The 16,020-nt window shown below is 36.7% G+C and overlaps 1 protein-coding gene across 2 annotated transcripts; it reads left to right on the top strand.

Moving 5' to 3' along the window:
* Positions 1-660: 660 nt before the first annotated feature.
* chaf1b (chromatin assembly factor 1, subunit B) lies at positions 661-12,222 on the top strand. Of its 2 annotated transcripts, none has more exons than XM_083537028.1 (14): positions 661-829; positions 2,552-2,678; positions 3,302-3,434; positions 4,454-4,574; positions 4,707-4,810; positions 4,925-5,021; positions 5,132-5,219; positions 7,596-7,689; positions 7,796-7,865; positions 8,021-8,112; positions 8,225-8,384; positions 9,288-9,788; positions 11,086-11,174; positions 11,381-12,222. In XM_083537028.1, the coding sequence occupies exons 2-14, from the start codon at positions 2,553-2,555 to the stop codon at positions 11,530-11,532; spliced, it is 1,827 nt and encodes a 608-aa protein (XP_083393154.1). In that variant the 5' UTR covers positions 661-829; position 2,552; the 3' UTR covers positions 11,533-12,222. The 2 variants fall into 2 exon arrangements, with proteins under 2 accessions (XP_083393154.1, XP_083393153.1); XM_083537027.1 differs by having other exon boundaries at positions 708-829; positions 2,534-2,678.
* The last annotated feature ends 3,798 nt before the right edge of the window (positions 12,223-16,020 follow it).

Genomic DNA, 16,020 nt, shown 5'->3' with positions numbered 1-16,020 from the left:
ATAGCATACAAAGACATTCTAGGCAATCCTGTGCTTCAAGATTTAAGAGGGAAGAATCACAAATGGATATGACCATCAGGTGTCTACATTCTTTTGGCAATATAGTGTATTTCACACAATTGTCTCAGCTAAAATAAATATTTTCCTGAATTAAATATACAATTAAATATAATACAATTACACAGACAGAAAAAAAATAATTTTTAATATTTATTTTACTACAATTTTAGATTTTGATTTCTTTAATACCAGGCTGCACAGAAATAAATATTTTATGTTTACATTTATTTCCATGTTTTTGACTTTTGCAGTCACAGAGTGTCTTAAATAAATTAAAATAAAATTCTGTTCATTCCAGTGTCCTGTACTTGTTTCAGTCGCATTTTCTTCTGTGCATTGTTAAGTGAAGTTCTCACTGATTCTGCATTATGGTGAGTTGAGTTAATTTTTTATTATATATGTAATAATTAAATTTATAATTAAACCATATAATATGTATACTAGTAATTAGATATGCAATCGCACCGTGAACCGTGGAAAAAACTATTGGGTCCAAATGCCTTAATTTTCTACGATCTGGCATCCCATTTGAACAAGAGGTGAAAAATAATGGTTGAGGATAAATACCTTTATTTCCACGATCTGGCATCCCATGTGAACAAGTGGTGAAAGATAATGGTTGAGGATAAATGCCTTAATTTCAGCGACCTGGCATCCCAGAGAAAAGGCGGAAATAGGCGTATAGTGTATAAACGCGCGCGGGAAAAGCAGTGTTGTGCACCAGACGTTCTGTTACACGGACTCGGTTATAGTTGTGCACATTTGTGAGGTAAATTGGTTTTTATATGTGCTGAATGTGTGTAAACATTTTTGTAATGATTAAATCTGAGGTATATATTTATCATTTAAACAAGTCACATGGTTACGGGAGGTAAGAAGTGTGTTTTTGCAGGATTCAGGCTGAACTCCGGCCTGCTGGTCTGAGTGTCGGGACAGATTTCACTCTGTCACCGCTTTTTCACTTGAATGCTATTTCAGAGTTTAATTTTATGTTTTTGTATTATTATGCATAAATATAGCCTAGATTGGTGAAGGTGTAGATTTTCCCAACATCCCAAATACTTGTCTGATATCTTTTGTTTATCTAAAGAATCAAGCTTGGGTTAGTTGGTGTATTTAAATTAAATGTTGCATTTTTGGGTTTAGTTTTATTCTGTTTCTTTTTACTATATTTACAATTTGTTGTCATGAATGTGTCCCTTTTGGTTATGGTAATGGAAATGACTGTATTTTTTGTTGAAGACTTTGTAGGTGGTATCGGCATGATTAGTGTTAAAGATGTTTGATAAAGCCTATCTAACCGAATGATTCTTACTTTGGCTTGACTTTAAAGAGTTTGTTTTTTTGTTTAAGTTGTTATGCATGATTCTCAGTGTTGTGATTTTGTTTCAGTTGAAAGTAGCTGATACTGCAGTTACTCACAAGGCCGCTAGATGGCGGCACGGGCTCATTCGCATATCAGAGCAGGATACATGAAGAAAACAGATGTTGTATAAATATATTTTGAATAGCGTCGAGTTTTATGAGAACTGAAAGTAATAGATTATAGCGTCTTTCATTATTCTTTATTAAACTTCCCCGATTTTACATGAGCATATTACGAAGAAGGGAGTTTAAAGAAGAATAAAGTTGCCTAGGTGGGGCAATTAGTGATTTGTACATGGGAATAATAATTAGTGATTTGATGAGAATAATTCAGTGATTGATTGATGGATGGGAATAATGGTGATCAGTGATTGATGGATGGGAATAATGGTGATCAGTGATTGATGGATGGGAATAATGGTGATCAGTGATCGATGGATGGGAATAATGGTGATCAGTGATTGATGGATGGGAATAATGGTGATCAGTGATCGATGGATGGGAATAATGGTGATCAGTGATCGATGGATGGGAATAATGGTGATCAGTGATCGATGGATGGGAATAATGGTGATCAGTGATGGATGGATGGGAATAATGGTGATCAGTGATCGATGGATGGGAATAATGGTGATCAGTGATTGATGGATGGGAATAATGGTGATCAGTGATTGATGGATGGGAATAATGGTGATCAGTGATTGATGGATGGGAATAATGGTGATCAGTGATTGATGGATGGGAATAATGGTGATCAGTGATTGATGGATGGGAATAATTGGCCTCTTGGTTGCAGTGAAGGGAAACTGTAATGCTGCTGCATATAAAGTAGATATTTTGCACACACACATACTCCAGCTTTGTGGGAACATTTTTGGGAGAAACCTTATACAAGTGATTTATTTGTCCACATATTTTTGAACAAGTACTTTTCAAATGCTTGTCGAAAAGATATAACGGCAGCCCTGTGGATAAATTTGACCGGAAGAGCGAAATCATTCGAAAAGTTTATAGACTGTATAGTGTGACTCCACCTGACCTTACTTCTTCTCTTTCCTCATCATCAGTTTTCAGCATTTCTCTTTTTTTCTCTCTCTTTTTAATTAAGCATTTCTGTTTGGACCAGGATGAAGGTGGTAACATGTGAAATTGCCTGGCACAACAAGGAGCCCGTATACAGTCTGGATTTTCAACAGAATGCTGACAGCAAAATCCACCGCCTGGCCACAGCTGGAGTGGACACCACAGTGCGTGTAAGTATGCTGCGTTTTCTTGGATGCACCCCACACACACACACACACACACACACACTAAAAATATTCTCTAGTATTGGAGAAACGACACGATCTTATTCCATGTGTGAACATCAGATTGGAGGGATATTTCTTGCATTTATAGCACATCTGCAGCTCATTTTACAGAAGGACGCAGCTGCACCCTGTCCAACACCCTCCTTTATTAATCTTGGTTTGAGTGTGATGTAAATTTTGCACAAACTCTGTTTCATGCTGTGTGTAGCACAGTACAATATGAATACAAGAGTATCGTCATGACACAAATGGCACATTTCTGAATGAACACCGATACAAAAGGCACTTCCGGCTACAAATTAGGTTCCCTATATCATGATCAACAGTGAGAGCATTTGTCTTTATGAAGAAAGCAGGAATAAATAGATCGAAGTGTTTATAAAACAACTTCTGTATTTTGTCTGGTGTTAACTGGTTAAAACTGAAAATATTTTTCCATATTTCTTTCCTAAAGGTTCGTTAATGTTCTGCTTGGCCTTACTAAAAGCTGCCTATATTGGATGCAAATATGTCACAGGGTAGTTAAAATAATAAAAATGTTTTCCCCTTTACCTGTGGTGGTGTAGATGTGGCGTGTGGACAGGGGGCCAGATGGAAAAGCTGTAGTTGAGTTCCTATCGAATTTGGCGAGACATACAAAAGCCGTGAATGTAGTTCGCTTTTGTCCAACCGCAGAGCTGCTGGCCTCTGGAGGAGACGGTAAGTTTCACTCAAGCTTTATTTTTGTTTTTTTTTCTTGCATATTTCACTGATACAGCTGTAATTATTTATCTGTCAGGATGGAAATGCAGTGGTGCGTGTAAGTGTTTGAACCCTGTATATTTCTTGCATACATTTCTGCATATGACCCAAAACATCAGTTGTTTTTTTTTTCTTCACACAAGTCTTAAAAGTAGACAAAATAAAGCCAATTAAACCAGTGAGAAATATTTTTAATGGAATATAAAAAATATTTTATGAGGAAAAAAAAAAACGATCCAATTTTACATATTTGTGACTGAATCTTTTTTTTAATTGGCAAAATATCTAAACCTAAATAAATAAGAAATAATAATAAGAGCCTTTTTTTGCCGCACGTGTGTATAAATAATATAATAATGATCATCATCATCATCATCATAAAGATTTCATATGTTATTCTATTGTGTTGCCTCCTGGAAATCAATAGGTTTTTATCCCTTGTAATGGTCGTGTACGAGTCCCGCGGTTGTCCAATGTGTGAAAAGCTGGTTCTCAAGATCTTATAAGCAATTTTGGAAAAAAGGGGTCAAGTTTGCAGAAGATGCTGGAAAACCAATTAATGTGCCTTTCTGGAAGAATAATTTTTTTCATAAAAAAAAAAAAAAAAAAAAGAATAGGTAGTTTATCTGTTCAGGATAAACAAGAGGCTCATGAACAACCATCACAAAACATTAAAACAGTTTTTGATCATCCAGGTAGTGAACCCCTTTCATTTGTAAACCATTGTAAAATTGGTTTTATATTTGTGTCTTTGGCACTGTATGTAATCATCTGCCGTGTGAAATAACTTTTTTAGGGCAGTACTAAATAAATAAATAAAATATTTGTATTATATTACAACCTTAATAGTAACAAATGGAAACGGAATCTTAATAATAATCTCTCTTTAAACAATGGAAATTGGCATTGCTATTTAATAGGAATGCTTTCTCAGAAAAACAGTGTTATATAACTAATGTGTCTGTCTATTTATTCAGATGCAGCCATCTTATTGTGGAAGATTAATGACAGTAAAGAGGTTGAGCAAGCACTGTCTTTCCAGGAGGATGAGGATTCGCAGTTGAACAAGGAAAGCTGGAATGTCGTCAAGACGCTCAGGTCATCTTTGGTTACATGGATTTTCTGTATAATATAAAGTGTGTGTGTGTGTGTGTAAATATAATGTGTGTATATGTATGAGTGGGTGTTTTCTTTCCTTTTAAAGTGACGCTTACTGCCTTCGTGTTTCAGGGGGCACATTGAGGATGTCTATGACCTGTCATGGACAAGCGATGGGAATTTCCTGGTTTCTGGCTCTGTGGACAACACTGCCATCATGTGGGATATACAGAAGGGTAATGATCTGTCATTACAATCTAACATTCAGCAGCCACATATCCATTTTAATTTGACTACTTTTAATTATGCTGAGCTGTATTTCTTACCTGTGTGGTGTTTGTTTCATGCAGGTCAGAAGATCTACATCTTTAATGACCATAAGAGCTATGTTCAAGGTGTTTCCTGGGACCCGCTTGGTCAATATATTAGCACACTCAGCTGTGATAGGTAATGTGCATGCGTTGAAAGCAGTTCAATAAATGCATCAGGTAATTCTAGGTTATGAATAGTATGAGTTTTATTATGATGTTGCGTAATAAAATTTGTATTTCTTTCAGGGTTATGCGTGTGTACAGTACGCACACAAAGAAAAAGGCCTACAGCGTGAGTAAAATGTCATCAGGCTCCGCTGGAGAGGGAGGAGAGGTCAGTGTGGTTTGATTATGATTAGGAACATTTTATACTGTCCCCCGTTCTCACGTCTTTGTGCTTTTAGCCAAAAAAACAGAAGACCTCCGTGTAAAACTTTGCCAAGTGCAAGATACAGGCCTGCTTATTCTCAGTTTATACTTGGTGAGAATTGGCAGAAGATACACTTATAGCTTTCTTGTCATTTGTAGCATTTTCCAGATAGACAGGATAATTGGGTATTTTAGCGTCCACGTAAATATAATTAAAAATGTTTTTTTTTTTTTTAGCAACATGCAAAGCTTTTACATGGATTGATGTGCTGAACAAAAAAGTTCCCACCGTGTTCCTTTATTCATTTACATTGACTGGGTGCATAATGCATACTGAGAATCACCTGAAATAAAGTGCAGCAATGTAAACACTCCTGGGTTTTAGCTTCAAACAGAAGAATGTGAAATATAATCATTCACAGGGGAAGTTAACAGTTTTTAGCAAAAACATCCTCAACATAATCTTTCTTCAAAAATCTCTCTGTAAGTACGCACTGATCTCTCATCTCATCTCTCCCAATATTGGCTTCCAGTTTGGCAACAGTGTCATGTGTGATGTGCTCACCATGTTTCCTGTTAAAGTCCATCACAATGTCCCTGCGACAGCGTTCAGATTCTGCCATGAGGACCGTGTCAGTATGGTCTTTTTATCATGAGATTAATATATAGAATAAACTGTTTATTTTGCTTGTATGTGCAGACTTGTATATGGGACACCCTGTATTTCTTGCCAATTATATGTGGTGATCGACTCTCCATCACTTTCCAGACTGTTTTATTATTAACCTGCATTCGTGATGAGAACGTCTGGTGCGTGAACTATTTTCCTGTTTGAGGCATCTGGAAACATCGGTCTAAAAATGTTATAGATATTTTAGCAGTTTTACTTCTGTCCGCTGTTTTCGTCCTTGCTTGAGAGCTGCTTATATTTAGAACATCACTTAGCTTATATCATATTTGGGAGGTCTGTATCACTTTACTTTGCAGATGCGATGGTTAATTTTAATGAAAAAATAGTTTTATTAAAAAAAAACTTTTCTTTAAATGTATTAGAATTGTAATATAAATATTTATATATGAATGACTTTTTTTTTTTTTTTTAAATCAACAGTAAAAATGTAGATAGAAAATTTACAACCTGATTACCGGAAATGTTGGGACGTTTTATAAATTTAAATAGAATGAAAACTAAAGGGCTTTCAAATCACCTGAGCCAATATTTTATTCACAATTTAAACATAAATGTTTCAACTGAGATATTTTACACTTTTGCTCACAAAATGCGCTCATTTCAAATTTGATGGCAGCTACAGGTCTCAAAAAAATTTGCATGGGGGCATGTTTATCATGGAGTATCATCTCCTCTTCTTTTCAAAACAGTTTGAACTGTACTGTAGATGAGATCTCCAAAGTCAATGCAATGACATTAAGGAACGTTGTTTTTAAAGTATCCCACAATCTTTTTAAGCTCTCGTTCACAGATTGGAGAGCCTTCGCCTCTCTAATACATCCCTTTAATAGCTAATCATGTTACAAACCTGATGTCCATTAACTTGACTAGTTGCTAGATGTTCTTCCAGCTAAATATTTTCAAATATTTTTAAATATTTTCAGTTTTCATTTTCTTCAAATTTAAAAAAACGTCTGAACATTTCTGGAATTCGGGTTGTAAATGGTTTAATCCAGCAGTCTATGTGGATCCCTCACTGGGACAACAGAAAAAATACTCTTAGTGGTTATTTCTTATGTCTATAAATTATGTATCGATATAAAATATACACTGATCAGGCATAACATTATGACCAGTGACTTGAATAACACTTCTCTTCATCATGGCACCTGTTAGTGAGTGGGATATATTAGGCAGCAAGTGAACATTTTGTCCTCTTTGATGTGTTAAAAGCAGGAAAAATAGGCAAGTGTAAGAATTTGAGAGTTTGACAAGAGACAAATTGTGATGTCTAGACGACTGGGTCAGAGCATCTCCAAAACTGCAGCTCTTGTGGGATGTTCCTGGTCTGCAGTGGTCAGTATCTATCAAAAGTGCTCCAAGGAAGGAACAGTGGTGAACTGGTGACAGGGTCCTGGGCAGCCGAGGCGCATTGATGCACATGGGGAACGAAGTCTGGTCTGTGTGGTCTGATCCAACAGATGAATTGATAAAGAAGTTATTGCTGTTAATGCTCAAGGGGTCAGGACTGTTATAGTAGCAGAAGGGGGACCAACACAATATTAGGCAGGTGGCCATAATGTTATGCCTGATCAGTGGCTATAAAGTTATGCCTGGTCAATGTAAGTTGTAGTATAACATTCCTGTACCTTTTTATAACGCATCCTACAGGTGAAGAACTTCAGGATGTTTCACGATGACAGTATGCGATCCTTCTTCAGACGACTCACTTTTACACCAGACGGCTCCTTCCTCCTGGCACCCGGTATGTTTGCAGCTATACTGCACTTAGGAAATATAACCCTTATTAATTTTATATAAGGAAAAAAAAATGCCATTGTGTTATGATGCTGATTTGTGTGAATTCAAAGCTGGTTGTGTGGAGACGGGAGAGAACGTAACAAACACCACCTATGTGTTCTCCAGGAAGAGCTTTAAAAGGTAGTATTTGTCTGCTTGCATTTTATTATTGCATATTAGCTGCCTTGTGCCTTATTAGCTGATATTTGTGCTTTAGTTCATGTTGCGGCTGTACTGTTTGGGTTTTTTTTTTTTTCCTCTCTTCTCAACATTGACAATGCGTGTTTTGGTATCAGACCCATAGCCCATCTACCATGTCCCGCTAAAGCCACTCTCGCTGTTCGATGCTGCCCTGTGTACTTTGAGCTCAGAACTAAGAAGCTTGAAGGTAAGTTGCCTGTTTAATTCCTTTCTTAGAAATGTTAAATATTTATTTTATGTAACTTTTTATTTGACTTTTTATTTAATTTATTTTTCTTTGCTTTCTCTGTTGTTGTTAGATGGGTCAGTGCAGTCGCTGCCCAATGTGTTGCAGCTTCCGTATCGCTTGGTGTTTGCAGTGGCATCTGAAGACTCCATCTTTTTTTACGACACCCAGCAGACATTGCCGTTTGGTTACTTGTCCAATATCCACTACCACACCCTGAGTGACCTCAGCTGGTAAGATCCAGCAGGTTTAAATGCATCATTTTATTTGGCTAAGCAAGTCAGCAGGCATCATTCAATAAGATCTCAGCGGCATGTAGATATTAAATCATTTATTCTCCACAAATTTTCCACAATCTATATATTTTTTTACATTTGTGTGTGTGTGTGTGTGTGTGTGTGTGTGTGTGTGTGTGTGTGTGTGTGTGTGTGTGTGTGTGTGTGTGTGTATATATATAATCTTTTCCAAAATGTCCAATTTCTATTTTATATGGCATAAATAGTACTAAATATGTTAACTGACCTTAAATGTGGTTTCACAAGTTTTTTTTATCGTTTATGCTAATTCTTTTTTTTTTTTAACATGATTGAAGCAGACCTGCAATTTTAGTAGTGGGCTAAAATTGTGTAAATTAGCATCGCTTTTTGTTATCGCACAAAGGTGTCAAACATGCATCCTGTAGACTGGGTCCAGCTTGTTAAAGGTTCAAATCTGGTCCAACAAATGAATTTAGAAATGTTTTATGGGCAATAAATCAAAGAGAAAATTGTAAAAAGCAGAGGCGATAAATGCAATTCTTCATTAGCAACATTAAACCTGCTGATGCTAAAACCATCACTAATAAAATAAAATAAAATGTAAAACAATTTGTTACAGGTTTTAAAACAGTACGGGTGCATGCTTTTTTATTATTTATTTATTTGATTGTCATTTTAAAAATTATTATTTTTTTAAACAATAATAATAATTGTTTGCTTAAAAACAGTGTTTACTAAATGAGACATAAATGTAATGTTCCAATACAATTGTTCATCCATTTTTGTTTTTATACCTGAAATTTGATGTTATATCTGAGATCCATGTGAACATTTGTGTCATTCTGATGCACTTAATTTCATATTTCCATGTGACCTCAGGTCTCGTGATGGCTCATTCCTAGCTGTGTCTTCCACGGATGGCTATTGCTCTTTTGTGTCTTTCGATGACCTGGAGCTTGGCACGCCTCTGAAGGAGCGGCCACCGCTGGCCATAATCACTCCGCTCACTGCCAGCGAGAAAAAGAGCAAGAGAACAAGTAACGGACGAACAGCTTCACCTGTGCCCCGCACCAACCCTTCACCTGTCACACAGGAGAAAGAGACTTCATCAGCTACCCCTGAAGAGAAGAAAACTGCACAAGGCCGGAAGGCCAAATCACAGCCCAGGCGTATTACCCTTAACACACTGGAAGGATGGAGCAAAACCAGCACTCCAAAATCTCCTGCCACACCCATTGCCCCTCCTACTGGTAGTCCCAGCATGCCCAAATCTACCCCCTCCACCCTTCTGCCCAGTCGGGGACCTCTTACTCCCAAAACTACCCCAAGCAGCCCGCTCACTGCCAGAAACGCCACAACGCCTAAAGGACCCACCCCTAGGTAACAAACTGTCTGTTTTATAAACCAAAGGCAATAAATGGGTAAAATTTGAGAAAATTTAGGCAACAATTTAAAGGATTCATTGTCCGTGAAGGTGAACTAGTGAGGTTTGGAAGAGCTGAATTTAACTGGTCTATTGTAGTTTATCCACAAACACCAAGATGAATTCCACCCTGTTATAGATAATGTTATGCAGTAGGTTAAAAATCACAGGCACAAATGGTATACTTTATACCATCAGGGAGGTCGGGCACTGATGTCAGATTATAGTGCATTCTGTGCACCAGTTCCGTGTGGTTAAGGTCAGGACAATGTGCTGGACCTGATTTGGGCCTCTTAGTTTCAGTGAGGAACAATGGCGCTACGTCATGCATCCTAAAACAATTTTGTGCTTACACATTTGTGTAATGACAGTTTAGGGTGTAATAGTCAAGTGCCCACATACTTTTGACCACATTATGTTATTGTTTATTGCCTTATTAGGTTTGTACTTACAAGATTAGCATGGCTAGATCATAGCTCCCATTGAGATCTCATAGACTGACATTCAACTGTTTTTTGTTGGTTTTTGAACATGTGAACATAATTATGTAGGTGGGTAAAAGCAGTAGTAGCAGCTATTTTGAAACGTGAAACTTCACAATATCTTGCTTACTTTTGTGTTTTTGTTTCTCTCGTATACACGCAAGTAGACTTGGAATGATCTAAATCATAACAGCAAATGAGGACCATCAATAAGTGAGGATTTGTTCTCAAAAATTGTTCGTCAAATCATCATGACTTTAGAATTATTTAGGTAGTCCATATTACGCTAGATTACAGCAACGGTCTATAACTCTTGCCATGTGCAGGTGTTCATGTAATTTGGGAAGATATTATACACTGTTCCTCTTTCTCTTTATAGTTAAAAGGGCATTTCCTCTTTTCTTTAAGTTCATGTTATGTAGGCCAGTGAACTGCATTTTGGATTTCCTTTAAATTTTTATTTAACTGATTCAGTCAATATGAAAAATGATTTTCAGGATTGATTACTTGTTAAATCTGGCTGTTAATGTTTAAGATTTCTGTCTCTGCACTGTTGCTGAAGAAAAAGCCAAAACACTGGATAAACCAGGCCATAACTAAATACTAAAAAATGTATAATAGAGTTTAAATGCATATTTGGCTCAAATTCAGGTCTCCATTTGTCATAAATCCTGTTTTACAAGTCTGTGCATAGTGGCGAAGCAGGTTAAATGTTAGATGCGTTTGAGATCCTGAAATGAATTTAACTCTCTGTTCTGTTTTGTTCACACAGGAGAATTTCTCTGATACCACTTAACTCCAGATCTCCAGCTTCACCTCAGACCTTAATCGCTCCATCCTCTACTGAGAAGGCCAAACATGGTCAGTTAGGAGGCCTTCTTTTTTCCCTTTCTCCAAAATGAGAGATTTAGTAAATGATAGTCAAGTTTGTGTTTGTATTCACAATTGCATTTAGGTTCTCTACACCACAGCATGCTATTTATTATAAATTAAAAAGAACTTGCATGTTTTTAATTAGTATTATTTCTGTTTGTACAAGTACCAAATAGCTTTTGTTTCATTTTTAGAGAGACCATCTCCTTCGAACGATCCGGTGTGCAAGCCTCCTGAGTCCAAGCGGCCTAAAACAGACGAAGTTTCCGGTCCTATTGTAGACTCCAGCTTTTCTCAAAGCTCTGAGCCCTCAGAGGTGTCCAGCAGCAAGTGCATGGATTCTTGACCAATCCCTTCCCATGTTTTTGTGTAACTGTGTTCATCTATGCAGGAACTTCTTCAAAAAGTATCCCGGAAGTGCATATTTGGACACAATCACGTTGAAATGAAAACTCAGCCAAACCCTTAGTGTAATTTAGAATAAGAAAACCGGATGCATTTATTATTTTCTGGTTCAGCAAAGCGTCTTATCTTGTCTATTTATCCTGTTGAGGGTTTTGCATTGTGTATTACTTGTAGTTTAGAAGCTATTTCTAAATTGTTGTATCATCAATGGGTTCATCAGCACTGAACTGATTTACTGATATGGAAGTAATTACCAGGGATCAAGTTTGGGATACTAGTTTTTAAGAATTCCTGTTGGTGTATAAAGGCTCAAACGATGACTTTTTAGTGGGCAGGTTGTATTTTCTTGTTTGCGGCAACAACTGTCACAATGTAGCCTCTTTGTCTATGAGAACATGCTGATTCGTCTGTGCAGAAAACGAAACACACTGAAATTGTGGTGGCAAAAACAAACCATAGAAGGTGTCAAATGTGGAACCCTTTTGTTTTAGAATGTGGGGTGCAGATTAAGCAGAAATTTCTACTAAATGAAAGTAAGTATTCAATGATGAATCAGCTGTTACCTTTTTAGGTTTTATTTGGATTCAAACTTTGTTGGATGAATGAATTCATTAAAATACTTTTCACTGTCCTCCTTTTCCCCTTTTAATAGTAGCAATTGCAATCAGCTTTCTTCCTTAAAACTTCCAAACTCTGTTTCATATCCTTTTATAAGTGTGTATATGTGTAGGAGGATAGTTTGGGTTAGGTCATGTTTATGAACACTCACTGAGCACTCTAGTAATACATTGGAGAGACTCACTTTGCTCTAAAGCCTCATTTCTTCATTGCATGGACTCAACAAGAAACATCTTTGAAATTCTGGTATGTGATGATGCAAATCTAGTGTTTCCACATGCCAAATGTCAGATATGATAAGTGGAGAGGCCACGGAAAAACGCCGAACGCATTGTCAGGTTAATGAAACCTGTTTGGGACGTCTTTTGCTATGACATGGTACATAATCATGCTGAACAGAGTTATTATTGCCTTGAAGGGGGATTCCCATGGTGACCAACAATACTCAAATAGGCTGTAGCATTTAATTGATTGGTATTAACAGGCCCACAGTGTTCCAAGAAAACATTCTTCACACCATTAAAACACCTTTACCAGCCTGGACTGTTCACAGGTGATTACTATGGGTCTATAGATTACTGCCATTGGGGCCAATTTTTGACCCTACTATCTGTGTCTTTAAGCAGAAATCAGACCTGTCTGGTTTTGATGAGCCTGTATCTTCAGGCTGCTGTACTTTGCTAAAAGAATTAGAACCTAATGTCACATTCTGCTTTTGTATTCCTTCTTTATTGTTCAACCGAAATGGTACAGCGTGGTTATCTGAGGTTCTGTATCATTTCCCAGCTTGAATCCCCCTGGCCATTCTCCTGTGACCTCTCATCAACAAGCTGGTTTTGTCTGCAGAACAGGCATTCAGTGGATGTTTCTTCTTTATTGTACCATTCTGAGTAAACTCTAGAGACTGCTGTGCCTGAAAAGCCGAGAACAGCAGTTATAGAAATAGTCAGATCAGCCAGTCTGGCACCAACACGCATACCACAAAATCATCAGTTACATTACTTTCCTGCATTCTGATGGTTGATGTAGGTATGCATAAATGGGGCCCTATCCAAGTGCTGCATTAGTGTTTATATATATCTATATTGAGAATTTTTCATCAATAACACAACTTCAAATCCTTTTGGTTATGTGCTACTGCAATTATATAAATTATGCCAAGTTGAAAGATGTGCATGCATAAATCTAATGTGTTAAACTTTCATTTTATGTCTTAAAAAGCAAATGAGAAATCTATAGATAAAAACAAAGATTCCATTCATTCTGACCAAAACAAACGACTATTTAAAAGAATTCATTGTAACGCTGTGTCTGTGTCTGGATAACTTTTAGTGCCTTCAGACACTTTCATTATTTAGTCAGCTCTTTGTGGTATTTGTCTTTTATGCTACATGTGCTCATTTATGGGTGATCATGTATTAACTTATGGGTATGAAGAAACTTGCAAATTTACCATTGACGTTTGGGTGGGGGGGGCATCTACACAACTTTTACTAAAAGACTGATAAAGGAGGCCCTCTGTCTCTATAACCACAGCTTATCCGTTGAGTGTATCAGAGTTCCATGTACAAACTTTTTTCTAAAGCTTGGAACACTTACTTTCTCAAGTTAACCCTTACAGAACCCTTTTTGAAAACCTGACTACCAGGAGCATGCATGTGTATTGCATTTTCTGATTATTTTCGAACATGCTCAATGTAGTATACAAATCTCATGACCTCTAGAAAGTCATTTATGCAAGGCTGAAAGATAAAAATGGCTCTGATAAACCCACTTCAGTTCCATTTGTGTTCTCTAAACAGGCTTTATTACTTTCAGGTATACTACATACTCCTTACTTCTACATATGTCTTTTTCTGAGATCAGCCCTGACCCTCTCAGATTGCTTAGTCAATTTTTATTTATCTCAGTTGCACACTATACACCCGAAGGTTTGTAGATGCCTGACCATTACACCCACATTCCTTTCCAGATGTAGTTTCCCTTTGCTGTTTTAATAACTCTTTGGGGATAGCTTTCCGCTAGATTTTAGAGTATAGGTATGAGGATTGTGCTCATTTAGCCACAAGGGCATTACTGGGATCAGTTACTTTGGTCAGATGAGGAGCCCTGGGGTGGATTTAGCATTCCATTTTATCCCATAAGTGTTCAGTGGGGCTGATGTCAGGGCTTTGTGGAAGTTTTTTTTTTTTTTTTTTTTCCTTCACACCAACCTTGGCAAACTATGTCTTCATGGACCTCATTTTGAGGCATTGTCATGCTAGAACAGGTTTAGGTCTTTTAGTTCCAGTGAAGTAAAAAAATCTTAACTCTGCAGCATTGAACAGCATCTAAGGCAATTGAAAGAACCAAATAAATGTGATGGTCAGTTGTCCACAATCTTTTCTTAATATGGTGTTTCTTTAGACATTTTATCAAAATTAAATTGTAATTGAATACTACATCTTTTTTCAACAGAAACCATAGGGGCATGAAAAGTTACAAATGTTTTTTAAAGCTAGAAAGTGTATATTTTTACATTAAATTCATAATTTTCTCATATTAGCTATATCTAATGAACATGTTCACATGTTCAGACATAGACATCTAGATATAGACATCTAGTCATGTTTTAGAATGATAACTTCCAAGCTGATTAATGAATGGAGAATGTGATATATACAGCAGCTTCAGGGACGATTTAACACTATATTTAACTGTGGCCTCAGTCGAAATTAAAAACATGACTAGATAACCTTTGTTTAAACTGCTCTGCCTCTAAATTAGCGAGTGGGATTTTGTTCAGACGACACTACTTCATGCAAAGCGATGAAGTGGTAACAATCCATTTAAAATGTAAAAAAAACAAGACATTCCCTAGTACAGGTTTGTGCAGTTGACAGGAGAATTGAGTTTTCTTTTTAAATTAGTGCATTTAGATGCCTACTTTACCATCCACTTTGCTGTTGTTTTTTTCCTCTAGACAACTGGTCTCACTTATTTTATGTTATTTGTACTAAAGCTTCCTGCTTTGTTAAATGTATCCTTTATTTAGCTCTAAGCCCAATTTATGTGTGGTGCCGCATCACAAACATCCTTCATATCCGAGCACATTGATCTACTCTGCGTTTCAGTTAAAATGACATACCTGACAAATAGTTGAAATAGTTGTTAGGACACTTGTGACCGAACTCAGTCAGGTGTATCAGCTGTTGCAAGAGTTGTAAGAGATTACAATGATTTTATTGTGTCTGCAAATTGTTAGGGGTGGGCTTTTGCAATGCTTATAATTAAGTTGAAAGCAACAAATTTCTGTTAGAGCCGTAATAATAATAATAATAATATTGCAATTTAATTTAGAATTTGCCTAATTATTTCTAATCTTTGTATTGTCATAACTCCTGTCCTGTCACCTGTGTTTTCCATGCTTTCCCAGTACATGCGATAAAACCAGTAAACTAGTTAACAGTATTTTCCCCAATTCAACCAGGTGTGTTTGAGCAAGAAAAACATCCATGTGCAGAACAAATGGTACTCCACAACCAGAATTAGGGAGGGTATGTCGGGTTAAATTAAAATTGAGAATTAAGAAACTTGAATATTTTCAAACTTTAGGTAGTGTAACCTTGCTAGTGGTAGTTTTTTTCTGAAAACATTCCTTGCTGTATGTTAAACTTATCTTACATGGACTTTACTCCCATTTAGTCATCCACATTACTGTGGAGGTTACTATTGCATCAGACCGCTGCAAATATCTTGATCTTATTTTGAAACTCTTTTTTTTTTTTTTTTTTATACTTTCATTCATACTACCTGCAACATAATGTTTGTT

The sequence above is a fragment of the Silurus aristotelis genome (genome assembly GCF_946808225.1).
Source record: "Silurus aristotelis genome assembly, chromosome: 3".
NCBI lineage: Eukaryota > Metazoa > Chordata > Actinopteri > Siluriformes > Siluridae > Silurus > Silurus aristotelis.
This window is presented reverse-complemented; position numbering and strand designations above follow the sequence as displayed.